This window comes from Pongo abelii, chromosome 1, assembly GCF_028885655.2.
Source record: "Pongo abelii isolate AG06213 chromosome 1, NHGRI_mPonAbe1-v2.0_pri, whole genome shotgun sequence".
NCBI classification, from domain to species: Eukaryota; Metazoa; Chordata; class Mammalia; order Primates; family Hominidae; genus Pongo; species Pongo abelii.
Window position 1 is genome coordinate 95,381,086 of NC_071985.2, and position 20,328 is coordinate 95,401,413.

The following is a 20,328-nucleotide window of genomic DNA, read 5'->3' on the forward strand; positions in this document are numbered from 1 at the left end:
GCCATGGAAACAAAACAGGGGCGGTGGCGGCGGCCGGAGCGGAGGCTGGGCAGGGGCTTGGGTGGGGGAGGGGAAGAGAGGCTCGCAGGCTGTCGCTTAGGTGACGGGAACTCAGGCGCCCCTCTGCTTCATCCGGGTCACGGCCCGTCCGCTAGTACCCACAGTGTTCCACAGTCTGGTCCTTGGCTCCTCGCCTGTACCCCTGGTCTTCTGCGCCTGTCCCTGGTGTCCCTTTCCTCTTTCTTGGTTTCTTCACTCTGACCTCACTGACCACTGCTTTAGATTCTCCCTTCAGTTCCCGTCAGACGCTTCCAGACTCCCAAGCTTTCCTAGGAATGAGGGAAAATGGAGAAACAGGCACTTGTCAGGGGACCCCCACCCTAATAAAGAGCACTTGCTCCGCCAGAACAGCAAACTTCATGCCATGTGGGCATCCCTGGGCACTATAGCAAGCTAGTTGCGGCCACTCCCTTGGCATCCTTTCCTGCCAGCTGTGGAATAATGCCCACTGTCTAGCACTGCCCCTGCCAGGGGTTCTTGCCTTCCACAATCGTGGCTTCCAGAAAACAGCATTCGGTAGTGCTGTGTGCCGAGACCCCCAACAATGATGACTGCGGACAGGGAGGCACCTGGGGGAGGATCATTAGGGAGAGGTAGAAAGCAGGGAGGCCTCCAGGATTCTTTCCCAGTGCCCCTGGTTCCCAGAGCTGATGATGCCTCCAGGGTGATTGGCAGCTCTTTGTTTCAGCCCCCCCTCACCCGCCTGCTGGCCCCCCCTCCCACTCTGTCCCTCCGCCCCCCGGCTCCTGCTCTCTCCGCCTAGCCTTTTCCCCTCCCAGCTGCCTGCCTGCCAGGGGTAGTGAGCCGGCTGAGAGGCATGGAGACGCAGGAACTTCGGGGGGCCCTGGCTCTTCTCCTCCTTTGCTCTTTCGCATCTGCCAGTCAGGATCTGCAGGGTAAGCCTGTCTCCATCCTCTTAGACCGCTCTCTGCCTCTTCCCCATTTGCCCTCAGCCCAAGTAGCAGAGAACATGTGGGCAAGGGGAGAGGGGAAGAGTCCAGAAATTGAGCCAGAGGAAAACGTTAGACTGCCTAGAATTGGTGAAATTATGGCCTAGTGGAGAGGAGTGGGCACCGGAGAGTAGTGGGGGAGTTGGAACAGGACAGGGTCAGGCATGAGGCCAGGGCAGAGGACTCAGGAAATGGATGCTCAGGCTGCCTGGCTGGGGTGGTTCCTGAGCATCTGTAGGCACCCTAGGGTCTGGGAGAGCAGCCTGAAGGTGGGCGTATTGTAGGTCCCTGGGCTTCGTCCCCCTGAGCTCCTGGCTGCCCAAGGACAGGGCGGGGGTGGGGACCAAGAAGCCTGGGCTCTCCCGGAGGTCTGGTGGTGGGATGGGCCGATGGATGTGGGAGAGGTAGCTGGAGCAGATGACACAGGCATAGATTCTTTACTGGCTGGAGGGAAAACCACAGATTGGCCAGGACACAGGAGGCAGAGGAGCTGGGTCCTACATTCCCGTGGGAGATAGCCCAGATGGTGGGAGGGTCAGAGTCCTCAGTGGGCAGCTGTTCTTATCCAGAGCGAGTGTGCTGCACCCCTAGGATGGGAGGAGGGGAACTAGGGTGTGGAACGAGCCAAATCCAGGAGTGGAAAGAGAAGCTGCCTCCCATTTCTATGTTGTGGACACCAGGTGCCACTCCTGTGGGGGATCAGCACAGCATCTCCTTTGCGCCACCTGGTGGGGGCATCTCAAATTTGTAGGGTGCTGTTTCTGTGTTTCCAAGTGAGCCTCAAACCTGCAGGTTCCTGGAAGGTAGTAATAGGCAATAATGGGGAAAGGAAGGCACAATGCCTCTGTCCTGAGAGCAACAAGGGTTGAGGTTTTTTGTTTTGTTTTGTTTTTTTGAGATGGAGTTTCACTCTTGTTGCCCAGGCTGGAGTGCAATGGTGCGATCTCGGCTCACTGCAACCTCCACCTCCCAGGTTCAAGCGAGTCTCCTGCCTCAGCCTCCTGAGTAGCTGGGATTACAGGCGCCCGCCACCACGCCCGGCTAGGTGGTTTTTTGTTGTTGTTGTTGCTTTTGTATTTTTAGTAGAGACGGGGTTTCACCGTGTTGGTCAGGCTGGTCTCGAACTCCTGACCTTAGGCGATCCACCCGCCTCAGCCTCCCAAAGTGTTGGGATTACAGGTGCGAGCCACCATGCCCAGCCAAGGGTTGAATTTTGAGGTGACTAACGCTGCCTGGTGGTGGGGGTAGGGGGTGATGTGGGCTCAGGGGAGGGCATACCTTAGCATTTGATCCCATTCTCTAACCTTGATAACCCCTGCCTGACCAGTAATTGACCTGCTGACTGTGGGCGAGTCTCGGCAGATGGTAGCTGTGGCAGAGAAGATCCGGACAGCCCTGCTCACTGCTGGGGACATCTACCTCTTGTCCACCTTTCGCCTGCCCCCCAAGCAGGGTGGTGTCCTCTTTGGCCTCTATTCTCGCCAAGACAACACTCGATGGCTGGAGGCCTCTGTTGTAGGCAAGATCAACAAAGGTGACTGGTGGGCATCTCCTTTCTTGCAATGGTGACCTCCTTAAGCATTCTCCCTCATCCCTACTTCCCAAGTGCTTCCTCATTCTCCTTGGCCTCCATTGGGGACCAAGGTCCCATCAGGCTGTGCCCAGACATCAGGGGCACCTGGTATGGGGTGCTTATAAGGTGCTTTAGGAGCCCATGTACCAAACAATAGGGTGAGGCTTGAGTCCTGATATTTATAGGGATGGGAGGTTGTACTTGGGGATGCCTGGAGGGAGGGTGAGGCATGTCTCTGTGCCTCAGCGGTGATACAGAAAGGTCTTTCAGATCCCTGGAACAGGTCAGTGGCCACAAAACCAGCTGTCACCCTAGGAGAGGATACAGTCATCTGATACCAATGAAGACTAAGAAAGTATTTGTCTTTAAACCAATTATTTTTTTAAATGGAGTCTCGCTTTGTCACCTAGGCTGGAGTGCAGCGGTACAATCTCAGCTCACTGCAACCTCTGCCTCCTGGGTTCAAGCGATTCTCCTATCTCAGCCTCCTGAGTAGCTGGGACTACAGGTGCCCACCACCATGCCTGGCTAATTTTTGTATTTTTAGTAGAAACAGGGTTTCGCCATGTTGACCAAGCTGTTCTTGAACTCCTGACCTCAAGTGATCTGCCCACCTTGGCCTCCTAAAGTGCTGGGATTACAGGTGTGAGCCACCGTGCCTGGCCTCTAAACCAATTTCAAAAACATTTATTGTATACCTATTAAATACAAGGGGTTGAGAGCTACATAGTAGAATTAGGGATAGGGGCCCTAGAGATGTGGTATCCAGCAGAGTTGATCCAAGGCTCAGCTAGGAGGCAGGGGGTGGGGGATAGCGCCCATACTGATCTCCCCTCCTGGGCAGTACTGGTGCGATACCAGCGGGAGGATGGCAAAGTCCACGCCGTGAACCTACAGCAAGCAGGCCTGGCTGATGGGCGCACACACACAGTTCTCCTGCGACTCCGAGGTCCCTCCAGACCCAGCCCTGCCCTACATCTCTACGTGGACTGCAAACTGGGTGACCAACATGCAGGCCTTCCAGCACTGGCCCCCATTCCGCCAGCGGAGGTCGATGGGCTGGAAATTAGGACTGGACAGAAGGCGTATTTGAGGATGCAGGTGAGCCGGGAGGAGCCTCTGAGTTCTGTGGAAATACCGAGTTTGCACCAGCTGGGGAAGGGATTGGTAGACCTTCCCACCTTACTCTGCTGCTATCCCCCCAGGGCTTTGTGGAATCTATGAAAATTATTCTGGGTGGGTCCATGGCCCGGGTAGGAGCCCTGAGTGAGTGTCCATTCCAAGGGGACGAGTCCATCCACAGTGCAGGTAACACAGAGACTTGTTTGCTGACATTGGACCACGGGTCCTGTGGCCTTTGGTGACTCCTGTCTTCTTGATCTCCCTCTCCCTTAAAACCCATTCCTTCGGCTCACCTGTTCCTAGGGTTTCTAACCCTGTTACTCCAAATCTTTCACCTGACTCCACAATCTCCAATACAGCCATCCCAGAAAAAAAGCGATCCAAGAGAAGAATTAGTTAATTGCTTGGCCTTGGCTGACCAAGAGATACTGGTCTTGAGTTTTTTTTTTTTTTTTTTTTTGGAGATGGAGTCTTGTCCTGTTGCCCAGGCCGGAGTGCAGTGGTGCAGTCTGGGTCACTGCAATCTCCACCTCCTGGGTTCAAGTGATTCTCCTGCCTCAGCCTCCCAAGTAGCTGGGATTACAGGCACCCTCCACCATGCCTGGCTAATTTTTGCATTTTTAGTAGAGATGGGGTTTCACCATGTTGGCCAGGCTGGTCTCGAACACCTAATCTCAAGTGATCCACCCACCTTGCCTCTCAAAATGTTGGGATTACAGGCGTAAGCCACTGCTCCCGGCCTGGTCTCGAGTCTTTTATAGTTCTCACTGGCAGCTGTCATCAGCAATTTCTCTGAGCGTTGCCCATCTGCCTGGTCTCTCTGACAGGGATGTTCAGAAGCTCTCACCTAAATAAAAGACCCACCTTTCCCAGATGTTTGAGGGAGAGCTCTTGAAGAAGGGAATGGGATGGCTGGGTGTGGTGGCTCACACCTGTAATCCCAGTACTTTGGGAGGCCGAGGGGGGCTGATTACTAGAGGTCAGGAGTTCAAGACCAGCCTGGCCAACACTGTGAAACCCCCTCTCTACTAAAAAATACAAAAAATTAGCTGGGCATGGTGGTGGGCACCTGTAGTCCCAGCTACTTGGGAGGCGGAGGCAGGAGAGTCGCTTGAACCCGGGAGGTGGAGGTTGTGGTGAGCAGAGATCGCGCCACTGCATTCTAGCCTGGGCAACAGAGCAAGACTCCATCTCAAAAAAAAAAAAAAAAAAAAAAAAAAGGAAGGGAATGGGATGTACTGGGGCCCTGGCCCTGCTTTGGGTCCATCCCTTCTGCCACTACCATGCCTAGGAACCAGGAGGATTTGGGTTTCAACTTCCTGTGAAGCAACTCCCTTAGAGGGCCTTTTGCCCCATGGAAGGAGTTGGCACTGCTTGTCTGCCAGCTCTGCCCTCCGAGCATCCAGCACCCCATCTTTATTCTGGGGCTCCAGCCCTGTCCCTGTCCTCACCTTCCTTCCTCTTTCTCACCAGCCAGGCCTCTCTTCACTTCACCTCACCCCTCTGACTATGTTTTCTTCTCCTCTCCAGTGACCAATGCACTGCACTCCATTCTAGGTGAGTAGGCCACACTGAAGCGGAAGGGGGGAGGGGGGAGGAGGCCCCAGGCTCTGGCAGCTGCCTAAAACTAAGTTCTCTTCAGTCAGGAATGCAGTAGGTTTAAAGGCAGGGGTGGGCAGCCATGGCAGGTACTGGCTTATTGCCCATGGAGGGCCCAGGACTGGTGCTCCAGTACTGAGCCCCTCACACCCTGGGTCCCGACAGGGGAGCAGACCAAGGCGCTGGTCACCCAACTCACCCTCTTCAACCAGATCCTGGTGGAGCTGCGGGATGATATACGAGACCAGGTTTGGGTGGGCTGGCGAAGGGTGGCACTGATTCTGGGGTGGGGTGGCAGATGTTAAGTGCTGACTCCTCCCCATCCTTCTCCAGGTGAAGGAAATGTCCTTGATCCGAAACACCATTATGGAGTGTCAGGTGTGCGGTGAGTGGGAGAGCAGGGGAGGCTCCAGATGACCGTGCCACGTTCCCCACCCGATGGCTTTGGCTTTCCCTTCTGGTGGCTTAAATAGTGACCACCGGGTAGCTCTGACTGTGTCCACCCCTCAGGCTTCCATGAGCAGCGTTCCCACTGCAGCCCCAGTCCCTGCTTCCGAGGCGTGGACTGCATGGAAGTGTACGAGTACCCAGGCTACCGCTGTGGGCCCTGCCCCCCCGGCCTGCAGGGCAACGGCACCCACTGCAGTGACATCAATGAGGTGGGGGAGGGCAGAGCCCAGAAGGGTACAGAAAACTGGGGTGAGGATATCAGGAGGCGCCCAAGAGGGTGGGATAAATGCTGGTCGGGAGGAGAGGAATCTGGAGTTTAGGAGAGGTCAGAGGCAAGAGAAATGCAAGATGGGAGAGACAGAAGGCCTGGGGCAAAGACTGAAGGCCATACAGGGAAGGAGCTGGGGAAACTGCAGGGGAGGCTTGAGATGGCAACCAGTGGCATGGGGAGGGAGAGAGGGAACCCCGAGGGAAGCGGGATGGGGACCAGGAGCACAAGGCAGTTGTGTGGGGAGAGCTGCACAAAGGGGAGACCTGGAGCAACGGTTCCTGGATCACAGGCAGGGACCTGAGTTTCCCAGAGGGCCGCCTGACCTCTGCCTTCTCATCTGGTCCCCAGTGTGCTCATGCTGACCCCTGTTTCCCGGGCTCCAGCTGCATCAACACCATGCCCGGCTTCCACTGTGAGGCCTGTCCTCGAGGGTACAAGGGCACACAGGTGTCTGGTGTGGGCATTGACTATGCCCGGGCCAGCAAACAGGTCAGACTGGGTAGTGTGTGTGGACAAGGGATCTTGGCCTTGTAGAGGCCAGGGGCTTCTGGGTTGGACATGGGACCCTTGTGATGAATGGGACATGGATGGCTTTGCATTGGCTTTGGGTCTGGGCTTAATGTTGACGTTCACAGATAAGGCCATACCAGTGTCCTCTGCTGTATCTGAGGAGACCCACCATAGGTCTGGTTCCACCCAAAGTCTGCCCCTTCAGGTCTGCAATGACATCGATGAATGCAACGATGGCAACAATGGTGGCTGTGACCCAAACTCCATCTGCACCAACACTGTGGTGAGCTGAATATCCTGAGTGTATTCCGGGGTGGTGGGAATGGTAAAACCCCAACCCCCGCCCCTTCTTACCTTCAAATTTCCTGCTGCCTTTCCTCCTCCCCAGGGCACTACACAGATTAGGTGTTCACATGGACTTGGTTTGGAATACTGGTTTGCCTCTTGCTAGCTCTTTGGCAGGTTATTTAACTTTTCTGAGCCTCAGCTTCCTCATCTGAAAACTGAGGCTGTTATCCACCCTGAAAGGTTGTCATGAGAACCTAAAGGAGATACTGATTAGCCTGGCATAACTGAGTGCCCAGCCTACACCCCGCAGGTGGGGCAGTGCTGGTCCTGGGTGCCTGGTGGGCTCACCCTCCTTCCTAAGGTGCTGCCTCTCCACTCTTAGGGCTCTTTCAAGTGTGGTCCCTGCCGCCTAGGTTTCCTGGGCAACCAGAGCCAGGGCTGCCTCCCAGCCCGGACCTGCCACAGCCCAGCCCACAGCCCCTGCCACATCCATGCTCACTGTCTCTTTGAACGCAATGGTGCAGTGTCCTGCCAGGTGAGCTAGGCCTCAGGCATGGAAGGAAAAGGGAGGGTCTGCGGAAAGGAGTAGGGCTATGTTTAGGGCCTGAGTTGGGGGCCTTCATAGGAGGTGGGCCTGGGCCCAGGAACTGTTTAGTGGGGAGAATAGGACCTGAAGCAGGGAAAATAGAGGGAGAAGGGGAGCCAGACCAAACTGCTAGCTCCTACCCTTTGTGTTGCCCTAGTGTAACGTGGGCTGGGCTGGGAATGGGAACGTGTGTGGGACTGACACAGACATCGATGGCTACCCAGACCAAGCACTGCCCTGCATGGACAACAACAAACACTGCAAACAGGTGCAGGGAGCGGGTGGGCGAGGGGGCTTAGTGGGGAGCCCAAGCTGGGTCAGGCCAGAACTCATCCATCCTCTTCCCCTGAACTTTAGGACAACTGCCTTTTGACACCCAACTCTGGGCAGGAAGATGCTGATAATGATGGTGTGGGGGACCAGTGTGATGACGATGCTGACGGGGATGGGATCAAGAATGTTGAGGTGACTCCCAGACTGCCCTGCCCCTTGAAGCTCCTCTCCTCTCCTCCTGTCCTCTCAGTGCCTCACTTACCTCATCTGGCAGCTCTCTAGGAAGGGTCCAATACTCCAAATCAGGGAGGCAAAAACCTCGTGTCCAGGACAAGGAGGCTGGGTGGGTGGGACTGTGCTGAGCAGTTTGTCCATCACAAGGGTGTGATCTTAGAAAAGGATACAGAGACAAGGTAGGTGCAAGATGACAAGTGATTTAGGGGAGACCTGACCCTTCCCCTCCCACCCCTCTGCCCAGGACAACTGCCGGCTGTTCCCCAACAAAGACCAGCAGAACTCAGATACAGATTCATTTGGTGATGCCTGTGACAATTGTCCCAACGTTCCCAACAATGACCAGAAGGACACAGATGGCAATGGGGAAGGAGATGCCTGTGACAACGACGTGGATGGGGATGGTGCAGGCCTGGGGCTGAAGGGGTGGCTGGGGGACCTGTAAGAATTTGGATCAGGTGGGGATGAAGCAGGGAAGCTAGGCAGTCTCTGTGAAGTAGGGAGGCAGGCTTGTGGACGTTGGCCTGGGTGAGGAGAGATTACCTGCAGCAGATGTCAATAGGAATGTGAGGTAGGGCGTAGCGTTAGGCAGAGTGTGGACTACAGGGTGAGACAAGAAACAGGCAGATTTCCTGGCCAGTTGTCCTCTGGGTGGGGAGACAAAGTTCGGGACTTTCACCAACCTAGAAGAGAGAGTATGGCATGTTCTAGTAACAACCTTGTGCTACCCATGTCTTCTAGGCATCCCCAATGGATTGGACAATTGCCCTAAAGTCCCCAACCCACTACAGACAGACAGGGATGAGGATGGGGTGGGAGATGCTTGCGACAGCTGCCCTGAAATGAGCAATCCTACCCAGGTACAGGGGGATGGTAAGGACAGGGGAGGGATGAGGGTACTGATGGATGAAGCCCCAGCCCTTTGGATGGAAAGTGGTCAGATCACCCTCTTCAGAGTTATCAAGAGGAGATGGTGAGAACAGGTCCCTCTCTCTCAGACAGATGCAGACAGCGACCTGGTGGGGGATGTCTGTGATACCAATGAAGACAGGTAAGGTCTTGGTCAAGAGATACAAGGTCTTTCTTTTTTTTGTTTTTTTGAGACGGAGTCTTGCTCTATCACCCAGGCTGGAGTACAGTGGCACGATCTTGGCTCACTGCAACCTCCGTCTCCCAGGGTCAAGTGATCCTCATGCCTCAACCTCCCCGAGTGGCTAGGATTACAGGCGTGTGCTACCAAGCCCAGCTAATTCTTGTATTTTTAGTAGAGATGGGGTTTCACCATGTTGGCCAGGCTGGTCTCGAACTCCTGACCTCAGGTGATCCACCAGCCTCTGCCTCCCAAAGTGCTGTGATTACAGGTGTGAGCCACTGTGCTGGCGAAATGCAAGGTCTTATAGGGGATATTTTACTTTCCTCTAGTATATCTTTTTTTTTTTTGAGACGGAGTCTTGCTCTGTCACCCAGGCTGGAGTGCAGTGGCGTGATCTCGGCTCACTGCAAGCTCCACCTCCCGAGTTCACGCCATTCTCCTGCCTCAGCCTCCCAAGTAGCTGGGACTATAGGCACCTGCCACCACGCCCGGCTAATTTTTTGTGTTTTTAGTAGAGACGGGGTTTCAGCGTGTTAACCAGGATGGTCTCGATCTCCTGACCTCGTGATTTGCCTGCCTCAGCCTCCCAAAGTGCTGGGATTACAGGCATGAGCCACCGCGCTCGGCCTCCTTTTTTTTTTTTTGAGATGGAGTCTTGCTCTGTCACCCAAGCTGGAGTACAGTGATATTGGCTTATTGTAACCTCCACCTCCAAGGTTCAAGCGATTTTCCTGCCTCAGCCTCCCGAGTAGCTGGGATTACAGGCGTGTGCTACCAAGCTCAGCTAGTATTTTTAGTAGAGACAGGGTTTCATCGTGTTGGCCAGGCTGGTCTCAAACTCCTGACCTCAGGTGATCTGTCCACCTTGGCCTCCCAAAGTGCTGGGAATACAGGTGTGAGCCACTGTGCCCAGGCCATAGTATATTCTCAATTCCTTCTATGATTTAGCCTTAATTCTCTATTGCTATTGAGCAGGAAGTTATTCTTATAGTCATCCCTCCATTCCTACTGCCAGACCTTCACCTCACCTGGCTGACTGCCAGGGGTCTGATTGTATGGAGAGTAGGCTCCAGAGGCTCCCAGGCAGAAGCGAGGGGAAGGACAAGGAGTACCTTTAAATCCTTTTATTTGGTACCTGTTCTTCTGATTAGCGATGGGGATGGGCATCAGGACACCAAGGACAACTGCCCACAGCTGCCAAATAGCTCCCAGCTGGACTCTGATAACGACGGACTTGGAGATGAGTGTGATGGGGATGATGACAATGATGGCATCCCAGATTACGTGCCTCCTGGTCCTGATAACTGCCGCCTGGTACCCAATCCCAATCAGAAGGACTCAGATGGTAAGCCTGGGGACCCAGAGCATGTTAGACTCGTGTTGCCTTTGCCCAGGTGGAGGCAGCAAGCCCTGTTGGGAAGTGAGGAAGGGCAAGGTGGGGAAAGATGTCAGGAATGCAGGCCCAACAGGTGGTATTGTTGCCTAATGGCAGTGGCCAGGGCCTTCCTGAGCACCCAGCCTCGCTTTGCCCAGGCAATGGCGTTGGTGATGTGTGTGAGGATGACTTTGACAATGATGCTGTGGTCGACCCCCTGGATGTGTGTCCCGAAAGTGCAGAGGTAACGCTTACGGATTTTCGGGCCTATCAGACCGTCGTCCTGGATCCTGAGGGTGATGCTCAGATTGACCCAAACTGGGTTGTGCTCAACCAGGTACTCGGGGCAGTGGGCTGGGCAGGTGCTATCAGACAGGGCTACTGGGGCGGGGGGCCTGGGAGGGATAGCACACCTGCATCACAGCTTTTTCTTTACTATACAACCCCAGGGCATGGAAATCGTTCAGACCATGAACAGTGACCCTGGCTTGGCAGTTGGTATGTAAGGGATATGCAGTTCAATCACTTCCAAATGGAGGAATCCTATAGGGGCAGAGGGTAGGGGAGGAAACAGACAGGGAGAATGGGCAAAGTGGCAAGAGAGAAGGCAGTGGCACAAGCTGGCCACATACATAACAGGCATCCCTTCCCAACTTCACCCCATGATGGGCCACCAGTAGCTTTGCTGCCCCTGACCTTTATCCCACCCCCACCCCAGGATACACGGCCTTCAATGGTGTGGACTTTGAAGGCACCTTCCATGTGAACACAGTGACTGATGATGACTACGCAGGCTTTCTCTTCAGTTATCAAGACAGTGGCCGCTTCTACGTAGTCATGTGGAAGCAGACCGAGCAGACCTACTGGCAGGCTACACCTTTCCGGGCAGTTGCCCAGCCCGGGCTGCAGCTCAAGGTCCCCAGCTGCTCAGATTCCCCAACCTAGGGCCCTTTCCCAAAGCTCTCCTCTGCAGCCCCAGGGCCTCCCCCACTGCTTGATTGGGAACCCTCTTACCCAGACATCTGGCTTGGAGGCCGGCTCTCTGGGGCCCCAGGGCATTTTCATGACCGCCTTGACTCCCTTTCCCACCTGCACTTACCGACCTGTTGTCTCCCCTCACTTCAGTTCTGCAGTTGACCCACTGTCTTTGCCAATGTCTCCTAGGCAGTGACATCAGTGTCTGGCCCAGGTGAGCACCTCCGAAATGCCCTGTGGCATACTGGCCACACCCCCGATCAGGTACGACTGCTGTGGACAGACCCACGAAATGTGGGCTGGCGGGACAAGACCTCCTATCGCTGGCAGCTTCTGCACCGGCCTCAAGTTGGCTACATTCGGTAAGGAGAGGGGCTGAGCCCACCTGTGGGACTCAGGCCGGGCCTGTCCTTCCTCTTTAGCTGGGACTCACCAGTGACCTCTCCATGGGTGGGGACTGCAGCCACTTCTCTCCATCTCCCTTCTCACCACGGACACAAGCACCTATGAGTGATGTTGGTGAAGTCACTCCTCCTCCATGACCCATTTTCCCCTCTGTAAAATGAGGGCATTGGGTTAGATGCCCTTTACAGTTCTCCGGAAGCCTCCAAACCCAGGCCCATCTGTGGAGGGGCACATCACATCTGGTCCCTTAGTTGGTATGGCCTGGAACCTGTCTTATCAACCTGGACAGGGATCATCTGACCTGGAAGGGATCATCATTTACAGAAGAGAAAACCAAGGCCCTGACTTCACAGGCCTCGGTTCAGCACTTTGTCCACAACTTTGCATTTCTCTCCAACAAGTAGCCCTAGCTGGTGGAGATGAACAGGAAGGGAGGGGAAATGGGTCTGTTTAGAGGCTGGACTTTCCATGGCCAAGAGCCCAGAGTCCAGGAACCTGGGTTGGTTCCCCTTTAAGGTGCCTGGGGCTGTGGGGTGCCAGGACAGGGGATAAAAGGGGGTGGACTAGAGCCTGGGAAGCGGGTGACTTCACCCCCCAGCCCATTGTGCTTATCGTCATGGCAACCCAATCCTCGCTTGGAATGCGGCTGGTGCTTTGAGATGCAAAAGGAGCCGGACAAAGAGCTAGGGGCCCCAGGCCTGAGAAAAGCACCCCCCTTCCCTCTCCTTCCTGCCTCCCTTTCCCTCCCTCCCTTCTCTCTCAGGCCTGGTGAGCTCAAGGGGGGCTGGGGAAAAGCAAGGCCCCAGGCATGGTGGCACAGTGCCCACTGGCACCCTAGCACCAATGGACACTCCTATCCTGGAATCCTGGACAGGGTGAAGCTCTATGAGGGACCCCAGCTTGTGGCGGATTCTGGGGTAATCATTGACACATCCATGCGAGGGGGGCGTCTTGGTGTATTCTGCTTCTCCCAAGAAAACATAATTTGGTCCAATCTCCAGTATCGATGCAATGGTGAGGTGGCTGATTGAGATCAACCTAATCCTTCATGCCTTGTGAGAGAGCCACATCCTCTGACCTTACTTATTTCCCCTTCTTCAGACACAGTGCCTGAGGACTTTGAGCCATTCCGGAGGCAGCTGCTCCAGGGAAGGGTGTGAGGAGGAGGCCACCAGATTCAGAATTCAGAATTTTAGACCCTTTGGCCTTGGGGTCCATCCTGGAGACCCGGAGGTCTAAGCTACAGCCCCTCAGCCAACCACAGACCATTCTCTGGCACCTAAAAGGAGTTCAGTCCCAGAGGGGTGGTCACCCCACCGTTCAGGGGATGAGAAGTTTTCAAGGGGTATTACTCAGGCACTAACCCCAGGAAAGATGACAGCACATTGCCATAAAGTTTTGGTTGTTTTCTAAGCCAGTGCAACTGCTTATTTTAGGGATTTTCCGGGATAGGATGGGGAAGTGGAAGGAATCGGCGAGTAGAAGAGAAAGCCTGGGAGGGTGGAAGTTAGGGATCTAGGGGAAGTTTGGCTGATTTGGGGGTGTGGGTGGGGGAGGTGCTGGATGGAGTTAAGTGAAGGATAGGGTGTATGAGGGAGGAAGCCCGAAGTCCTCCCAGACCCACTTACTCACGGAGGCAGCGGCGACACTCCAGTCTATCAAAGATCCGCCGGGATGGAGAGCCAGGAGGGCGGGGGCTGCCCCGCTAGGGGTAGGGGGGAGGCCGGGGGGCCGGAGGGGCCGGAGGCCGGGACGAGTGCAATATTGGCGGGGGAAAAAACAACACTGCACCGCGTCCCGTCCCTCCCGCCCGCCCGGGGCCCGGGATCCCGCTCCCCACCGCCTGAAGCCGGCCCGACCCGGGAACCCGGGGCGCGCTGGGGAGTTGGGTTCACCTTGGAGGCCAGAGAGACTGGGCGCCCGGAAGGCAAAGGGAATGGTAAGGGGGAGGGGGGAGGGAGAACGGGAGTTTGTGGAGTCCCGGAAGGCCGCTTTCCGACGCCCGGGCGTTGCGCGCGCTTGCTCTTTAAGTACTCAGACTGCGCGGCGCGCAGCCGTCACCATGGTGACGCGTGTCCCAGCAACCGAACTGAATGGCTGTTGCTTGGCAATGCCGGGAGTTGAGGTTTGGGGCCGCCCACCTAGCTACTCGTGTTTTCTCCGGTCTGCGAGTGGGGGGGCTCCCCGCCTCCCCAGCCCGCGCTCCCGGGCGCGCTGACGTCAGATGTCCCCACCCCGCCCAGCGCCTGCTCCAGGGTCTCGCCGCGCACAAAGCTGCGCCTCCGGCGCCTCGCGGCGCGCGGGCGGGAGCGGTGGTCTCTCGCCTGCTGATCTGATGCGCTCCAATCCCGTGCCTCGCCGAAGTGTTTTTAAAGTGTTCTTTCCAACCTGTGTCTTTGGGGCTGAGAACTGTTTTCTGAATACAGGCGGAACTGCTTCCGTCGGCCTAGAGCGCAGCCTGCGACTGCGGGACCCAAGTTCCACGTGCTGCCGCGGCCTGGGATAGCTTCCTCCCCTCGTGCACTGCTGCCGCACACACCTCTTGGCTCTCGCGCATTACGCACCTCACGTGTGCTTTTGCCCCCCACTAAGTGCCTACCTGTCCCCAATACCACTCTGCTCCCCAAAGGATAGTTCTGTGTCCGTAAATCCCATTCTGTCACCCCACCTACTCTGTGCACCCCTCCTTTTTTTGTTTTGAGACGGAGTCTTGCTCTGTCGCCCAGGCTGGAGTGCAATGGCGCGATCTCGGCTCACTGCAACCTCCGCCTCCCGGGTTCAAGCGATTCTCCTGCCTCAGCCTCCTGAGTAGCTGGGGTTACAGCGCCCGCCACCACGCTCGGCTAATTTTTGTGTTTTTAGTAGAGACGAGGTTTCACCATCTTGGCCAGGCTGGTCTTGAACTCCTGACCTTGTGATCCACCTGCCTCGGCCTTCCAAAGTGCTGGGATTACGGGCGTGAGCCACCGCGCCACGCCCGATCTGCCTCTTAAGTACATAATGGCCCACACAGAACGTGTGTCCAACTCCCCCGCCCACGTTCCAATGTCCTCTCCCACATACCTCGGTGCCCCTTCCACAAACCTCAGGACCCCACCCGCTTAGCTCCATTTCCTCCAGACGCCACCACCACGCGTCCCGGAGTGCCCCCTCCTAAAGCTCCTAGCTGTCCACCATGCTGTGCGTTCCTCCCTCCCTGGCCACGGCAGTGACCCTTCTCTCCCGGGCCCTGCTTCCCTCTCGCGGGCTCTCGCTGCCCCACTTAGGCAGCGCTGCCCTTACTCCTCTCCGCCCGGTCCGAGCGGCCCCTCAGCCGGCGCGGTCCAGCCCCGCAAGGCTCCCGGTGACCACTAGAGGGCGGGAGGAGCTCCTGGCCAGTGGTGGAGAGTGGCAATGAAGGACCCTAGGGTTCATCGGAGCCCAGGTTTCCTCCCTTAAGTGGAAATTTCTTCCCCCACTCCCTCCTTGGGTTTCTCCAAGGAGGGAACCCAGGCTGCTGGAAAGTCCGGCTGGGGCGGGGACTGTGGGTTTCAGGGTAGAACTGCGTGTGGAACGGGACAGGGAGCGGTTAGAAGGGTGGGGCTATTCCGGGAAGTGGTGGGGGGAGGGAGCCCAAAACTAGCACCTAGTCCACTCATTATCCAGCCCTCTTATTTCTCGGCCCCGCTCTGCTTCAGTGGACCCGAGGAGGGCGGGGAAGTGGACTGGGAGACCTAGGGGTGGGCTTCCCGGCCTTGCTGTACAAGACCTCGACCTAGCTGGCTTTGTTCCCCATCCCCACGTTAGTTGTTGCCCTGAGGCTAAAACTAGAGCCCAGGGGCCCCAGGTTCCAGACTGCCCCTCCCCCCTCCCCCCGGAGCCAGGGAGTGGTTGGTGAAAGGGGGAGGCCAGCTGGAGAACAAACGGGTAGTCAGAGAGTTGAGCGATTAGAGCCCTTGTACCCTACCCAGGAATGGTTGGGGGGGAGGAGGAAGAGGTAGGAGGTAGGGGAGGGGGCGGGGTTTTGTCACCTGTCGTCTGCTCCGGCTGTGCCTAGGGCGGGCGGGCGGGGGGTGGGGGGACCGGTATAAAGCAGTAGGCGCCTGTGCTCGCTCCACCTCTCAAGCAGCGCCTGCCTGAGTGTTCTGCCCCCTCCCCACCCATTTCACCGCCACCATGACACCGGGCACCCAGTCTCCTTTCTTCCTGCTGCTGCTCCTCACAGTGCTTACAGGTGAGGAGCACAAGGTGGGGAGTGGGCTGCCCTGCTTAGGTGGTCTTCGTGGTCTTTCTGTGGGTTTTGCTCCCTGGCAGATGGCACCACGAAAGGTAAGAATTGCAGACAGAGTCTGCCCTGTCTGTGCCAGAAGGAGGGAGAGGCTAAGGACAGGCTGAGAAGAGGTGCCCCCAACCCTGAGAGTGGGTACCAGGGGCAAGCAAATGTCCTGAAGAGAAGTCTAGGGGGAAGAGAGTAGGGAGAGGGAAGGCTTAAGAGGGGAGAAATGCAGGGGCCATGAGCCAAGGCCTATGGGCAGAGAGAAGGAGGCTGCTGCAGGGAAGGAGGCGGCCAACCCAGGGGTTCCTGAGGCTGCCCACTCCCCAGTCCTCCTGGTATTATTTCTCTGGTGGCCAAAGCTTATATTTTCTTCTTGCTCTTATTTTTCCTTCAACCCAACCCTATGACTTTAACTTCTTACAGCTACCACAGCCTCTAAACCCACAACAGTTGTTACAGGTTCTGGTCATGCAAGCTCTACCCCAGGTGGAGAAAAGGAGACTTCGGCTACCCAAAGAAGTTCAATGCCCAGCTCTACTGAGAAGAATGCTGTGAGTATGACCAGCAGTGTACTCTCCAGCCACAGCCCCGGTTCAGGCTCCTCCACCACTCAGGGACAGGATGTCACTTCGGCCCCGGCCACGGAACCAGCTTCAGGTTCAGCTGCCACCTGGGGACAGGATATCACCTCGGTCCCAGTCAGCAGATCAGCCCTGGGCTCCACCACCCCTCCAGCCCACGATGTCACCTCAGCCCCGGACAGCAAGCCAGCCCCGGGCTCCACCACCCCGCCAGCCCACGATGTCACCTCAGCCCCGGACAGCAAGCCAGCCCCGGGCTCCACCACCCCGCCAGCCCACGATGTCACCTCGGCCCCGGACAGCAAGCCAGTCCCGGGCTCCACCACCCCCCCAGCCCACGATGTCACCTCGGCCCCGGACACCAGACCGACCCCGGGCTCCACCGCCCCCCCAGCCCACGGTGTCACCTCGGCCCCGGACACCAGGCCGGCCCCGGGCTCCACCGCCCCCCCAGCCCACGGTGTCACCTCGGCCCCGGACACCAGGCCGGCCCCGGGCTCCACCGCCCCCCCAGCCCACGGTGTCACCTCGGCCCCGGACACCAGGCCGGCCCCGGGCTCCACCGCCCCCCCAGCCCACGGTGTCACCTCGGCCCCGGACACCAGGCCGGCCCCGGGCTCCACCGCCCCCCCAGCCCACGGTGTCACCTCGGCCCCGGACACCAGGCCGGCCCCGGGCTCCACCGCCCCCCCAGCCCACGGTGTCACCTCGGCCCCGGACACCAGGCCGGCCCCGGGCTCCACCGCCCCCCCAGCCCACGGTGTCACCTCGGCCCCGGACACCAGGCCGGCCCCGGGCTCCACCGCCCCCCCAGCCCACGGTGTCACCTCGGCCCCGGACACCAGGCCGGCCCCGGGCTCCACCGTCCCCCCAGCCCACGGTGTCACCTCGGCCCCGGACACCAGGCCGGCCCTGGGCTCCACCGCCCCTCCAGTCCACAATGTCACCTCGGCCTCAGGCTTTGCATCAGGCTCAGCTTCCACTCTGGTGCACAACGGCACCTCTGCCAGGGCTACCACAACCCCAGCCAGCAAGAGCACTCCATTCTCAATTCCCAGCCACCACTCTAATACTCCTACCACCCTTGCCAGCCATAGCACCAAGACTGATGCCAGTAGCACTCACCATAGCACGGTACCTCCTCTCACCTCCTCCAATCACAGCACTTCTCCCCAGTTGTCTGTTGGGGTCTCTTTCTTTTTCCTGTCTTTTCACATTTCAAACCTCCAGTTTAATTCCTCTCTGGAAGATCCCAGCACCAACTACTACCAAGAGCTGCAGAGAGACATTTCTGAATTGGTGAGTATCGGCCTTTCCTTCCCCATGCTCCCCTGAAGCAGCCATCAGAACTGTCCACACCCTTTGCATCAAGCCTGAGTCCTTTCCCTCTCACCCCAGTTTTTGCAGATTTATAAACAAGGGGGTTTTCTGGGCTGCTCCAATATTAAGTTCAGGTACAGTTCCGGGTGTGGACTCAGTGTGGTGGTTGGAGGGTGGGTGGTGGTCATGACCGTAGGGAGGGACTGGTGCACTCAAGGTTGGGGGAGAGTGCTGAGCCAGAGCTGGGACCCGTGGCTGAAGTGCCCATTTCCCTGTGACCAGGCCAGGATCTGTGGTGGTACAATCGACTCTGGCCTTCCGAGAAGGTACCACCAATGCCCACGACGTGGAGACACAGTTCAATCAGCATAAAACGGAAGCAGCCTCTCGATATAACCTGACGATCTCAGACATCAGAGGTGAGGCTACTTCCCTGGCTGCAGCCCAGCACCATGCCGGGGCCCCTCTCCTTCCAGTGTCTGGGTCCCCGCTCTTTCCTTAGTGCTGGCAGTGGGAGGGGCGCCTCCTCTGGGAGACTGCCCTGACCACTGCTTTTCCTTTTAGTGAGTGATGTGCCATTTCCTTTCTCTGCCCAGTCTGGGGCTGGGGTGCCAGGCTGGGGCATCGCGCTGCTGGTGCTGGTCTGTGTTCTGGTTGCGCTGGCCGTCGTCTATCTCATTGCCTTGGTGAGTGCAGTCTCTGGCCCTGAACAGAGCCCCCCGTTAGAAGGCACTCCATGGCCTGCCATAACTTCCTATCTCCCCAGGCTGTCTGTCAGTGCCGCCGAAAGAACTACGGGCAGCTGGACATCTTTCCAGCCCGGGATGCCTACCATCCTATGAGCGAGTACCCCACCTACCACACCCATGGGCGCTATGTGCCCCCTAGCAGTACCAATCATAGCCCCTATGAGAAGGTGAGATTGGGCCCCACAGGCCAGGGGAAGCAGAGGCTTTGGCTGGGCAAGGGTTCTGAAGGGGGTACTTGGAAAACCCAAAGAGCTTGGAAGAGGTGAGAAGTGGCGTGAAGTGAGCAGGGGAGGGCCTGGCAAGGATGGGGGGCAGAGGTCAGAGGAGTTCTGGGGGACAGGCCCGGGAGGAGACTATGGAAGAAAGGGGCCCTCAAGAGGGAGTGGCCCCACTGCCAGAATTCCTGAAAGATCATTGGCCGTCCACATTCATGCTGGCCGGCGCTGGCTGAACTGGTGCCACCGTGGCGGTTTTGTTTTGTTTTGTTTTTTTGCACCCAGAGGCAAAATGGGTGGAGCACTATGCCCAGGGGAGCCCTTCCCGAGGAGTCACAGGGGTGAGCCCCTGTGCCCCTAATCATCTCCTCGGAATGGAGGGTAGACCAAGAAACGCTGGCATAGGGGGAGGTTTCCCAGGTAGAGGAAGAAGTATCAGCAGACCAGGTGAGCCTGGGTGCCAGTGCAGTTCTTGGGAGCTTCAAGGAAGCAAGGAACACTCCCTCCTTCCTCTCCTGGTCTTTCTCTGTGGGACCTAGTAAATAATTACTGCAGCCACCTCAGGCTGGAAAACCACTCCAGGTGGGGGAGGAGAGAGAAGTTTAGTTTTCTTGCTCCTATTTTCCTCCTCCTGGAGACCTCCCTCTCTCGGCTTTACAAAGACACAGATACACACCCCCCACCCAAAACACACCTCCTTAGGCTGGAACAGCAGAGAATGGAGGGACAAGGGGGCTGATTAGAGCCAAGGAGAGGGAGTGAAGGAGAGCAGAGGGAGGAGGGCAGCCCTGTTTACAGTCACCTGGCTGGTGGGGTGGCAGGTGCTCTCTCTGAATTAACCCTTTGAGAGCTGGCCAGGACTCTGGACTGCTTACCCCAGCCTGGGGTGGCATCTAGGGGCTCTAGGAGGTATCTTCTGCTCCTCACCCTGGATCTCTTTTCCTTTCACCCAGGTTTCTGCAGGTAATGGTGGCAGCAGCCTCTCTTACACAAACCCAGCAGTGGCAGCCACTTCTGCCAACTTGTAGGGGCACGTCACCCGCTGAGCTGAGTGGCCAGCCAGTGCCATTCTGCCCCACTCAGGTTCTTCAGGGCCAGAGCCCCTGCACCCTGTTTGGGCTGGTGAGCTGGGAGTTCAGGTGGGCTACTCACAGCCTTCCTCAGAGGCCCCACCAATTTCTCGGACACTTCTCGGCCTGTGGAAGCTCATGTGGGCCCCTGAGGGCTCATGCCTGGGAAGTGTTGTGGTGGGGGCTCCCAGGAGGACTGGCCCAGAGAGCCCTGAGATAGCAGGGAACCTGAACTGGACTGAATAAAACGTGGTCTCCCGCTGCGCCAACTTCTGTTCTTTCATCTGTGACCCGTGGGCAGCAGGGCGGTCAGAATGTGTGTGAGGGGGCTAGGGGAGGAGACAGGGAGGCCAGGAGGCAGCAAGGAGCGAGTT

At 57.3% G+C, this 20,328-nt stretch overlaps 2 protein-coding genes across 29 annotated transcripts; both read left to right on the forward strand.

Moving 5' to 3' along the window:
* Positions 1-315: 315 nt before the first annotated feature.
* THBS3 (thrombospondin 3) lies at positions 316-13,177 on the forward strand. Of its 13 annotated transcripts, none has more exons than XM_054551718.1 (23): positions 316-956; positions 2,338-2,544; positions 3,428-3,684; positions 3,789-3,891; positions 5,179-5,262; positions 5,470-5,552; positions 5,638-5,689; positions 5,815-5,963; positions 6,374-6,514; positions 6,741-6,818; positions 7,206-7,358; positions 7,567-7,677; positions 7,767-7,874; positions 8,161-8,320; positions 8,658-8,776; positions 8,915-8,967; positions 10,161-10,354; positions 10,543-10,721; positions 10,834-10,882; positions 11,103-11,299; positions 11,549-11,721; positions 12,639-12,778; positions 12,866-13,177. In XM_054551718.1, exons 1-23 carry the CDS (start codon positions 878-880, stop codon positions 12,922-12,924), a joined length of 2,928 nt encoding a protein of 975 aa, XP_054407693.1. In that variant the 5' UTR covers positions 316-877; the 3' UTR covers positions 12,925-13,177. The 13 variants fall into 13 exon arrangements, with proteins under 13 accessions (XP_054407693.1, XP_024103077.2, XP_063573280.1 ...); XM_024247309.2 differs by having other exon boundaries at positions 5,236-5,262; XM_063717210.1 differs by having other exon boundaries at positions 5,236-5,262; positions 12,639-12,681.
* Positions 13,178-13,543: 366 nt separating this feature from the next.
* On the forward strand, positions 13,544-20,217 carry MUC1 (mucin 1, cell surface associated). Of its 16 annotated transcripts, none has more exons than XM_054551803.2 (7): positions 13,544-14,944; positions 16,470-17,899; positions 17,999-18,054; positions 18,203-18,339; positions 18,485-18,606; positions 18,687-18,836; positions 19,838-20,217. In XM_054551803.2, exons 2-7 carry the CDS (start codon positions 16,544-16,546, stop codon positions 19,910-19,912), a joined length of 1,896 nt encoding a protein of 631 aa, XP_054407778.1. In that variant the 5' UTR covers positions 13,544-14,944; positions 16,470-16,543; the 3' UTR covers positions 19,913-20,217. The 16 variants fall into 16 exon arrangements, with proteins under 16 accessions (XP_054407778.1, XP_054407760.1, XP_054407770.1 ...); XM_054551785.2 differs by lacking the exon at positions 13,544-14,944 and adding an exon at positions 14,968-15,740; XM_054551795.2 differs by lacking the exon at positions 13,544-14,944 and adding an exon at positions 14,968-15,740 and having other exon boundaries at positions 16,479-17,899.
* The last annotated feature ends 111 nt before the right edge of the window (positions 20,218-20,328 follow it).

Coding starts and splice junctions, on each gene's coding strand:
- MUC1 (XM_054551759.1), top strand. CDS start 15,920: ATGACACCGGGCACCCAGTCTCCTTTCTTCCTGCTGCTGCTCCTCACA. Junction 17,900..17,998: donor AGAGAGACATTTCTGAATTG/GTGAGTATCGGC, acceptor CTCTCACCCCAG/TTTTTGCAGATTTATAAACA. Junction 18,607..18,686: donor TCGTCTATCTCATTGCCTTG/GTGAGTGCAGTC, acceptor CTATCTCCCCAG/GCTGTCTGTCAGTGCCGCCG.
- THBS3 (XM_054551683.1), top strand. CDS start 878: ATGGAGACGCAGGAACTTCGGGGGGCCCTGGCTCTTCTCCTCCTTTGC. Junction 7,359..7,566: donor ATGGTGCAGTGTCCTGCCAG/GTGAGCTAGGCC, acceptor GTGTTGCCCTAG/TGTAACGTGGGCTGGGCTGG. Junction 8,321..8,657: donor CAACGACGTGGATGGGGATG/GTGCAGGCCTGG, acceptor CATGTCTTCTAG/GCATCCCCAATGGATTGGAC.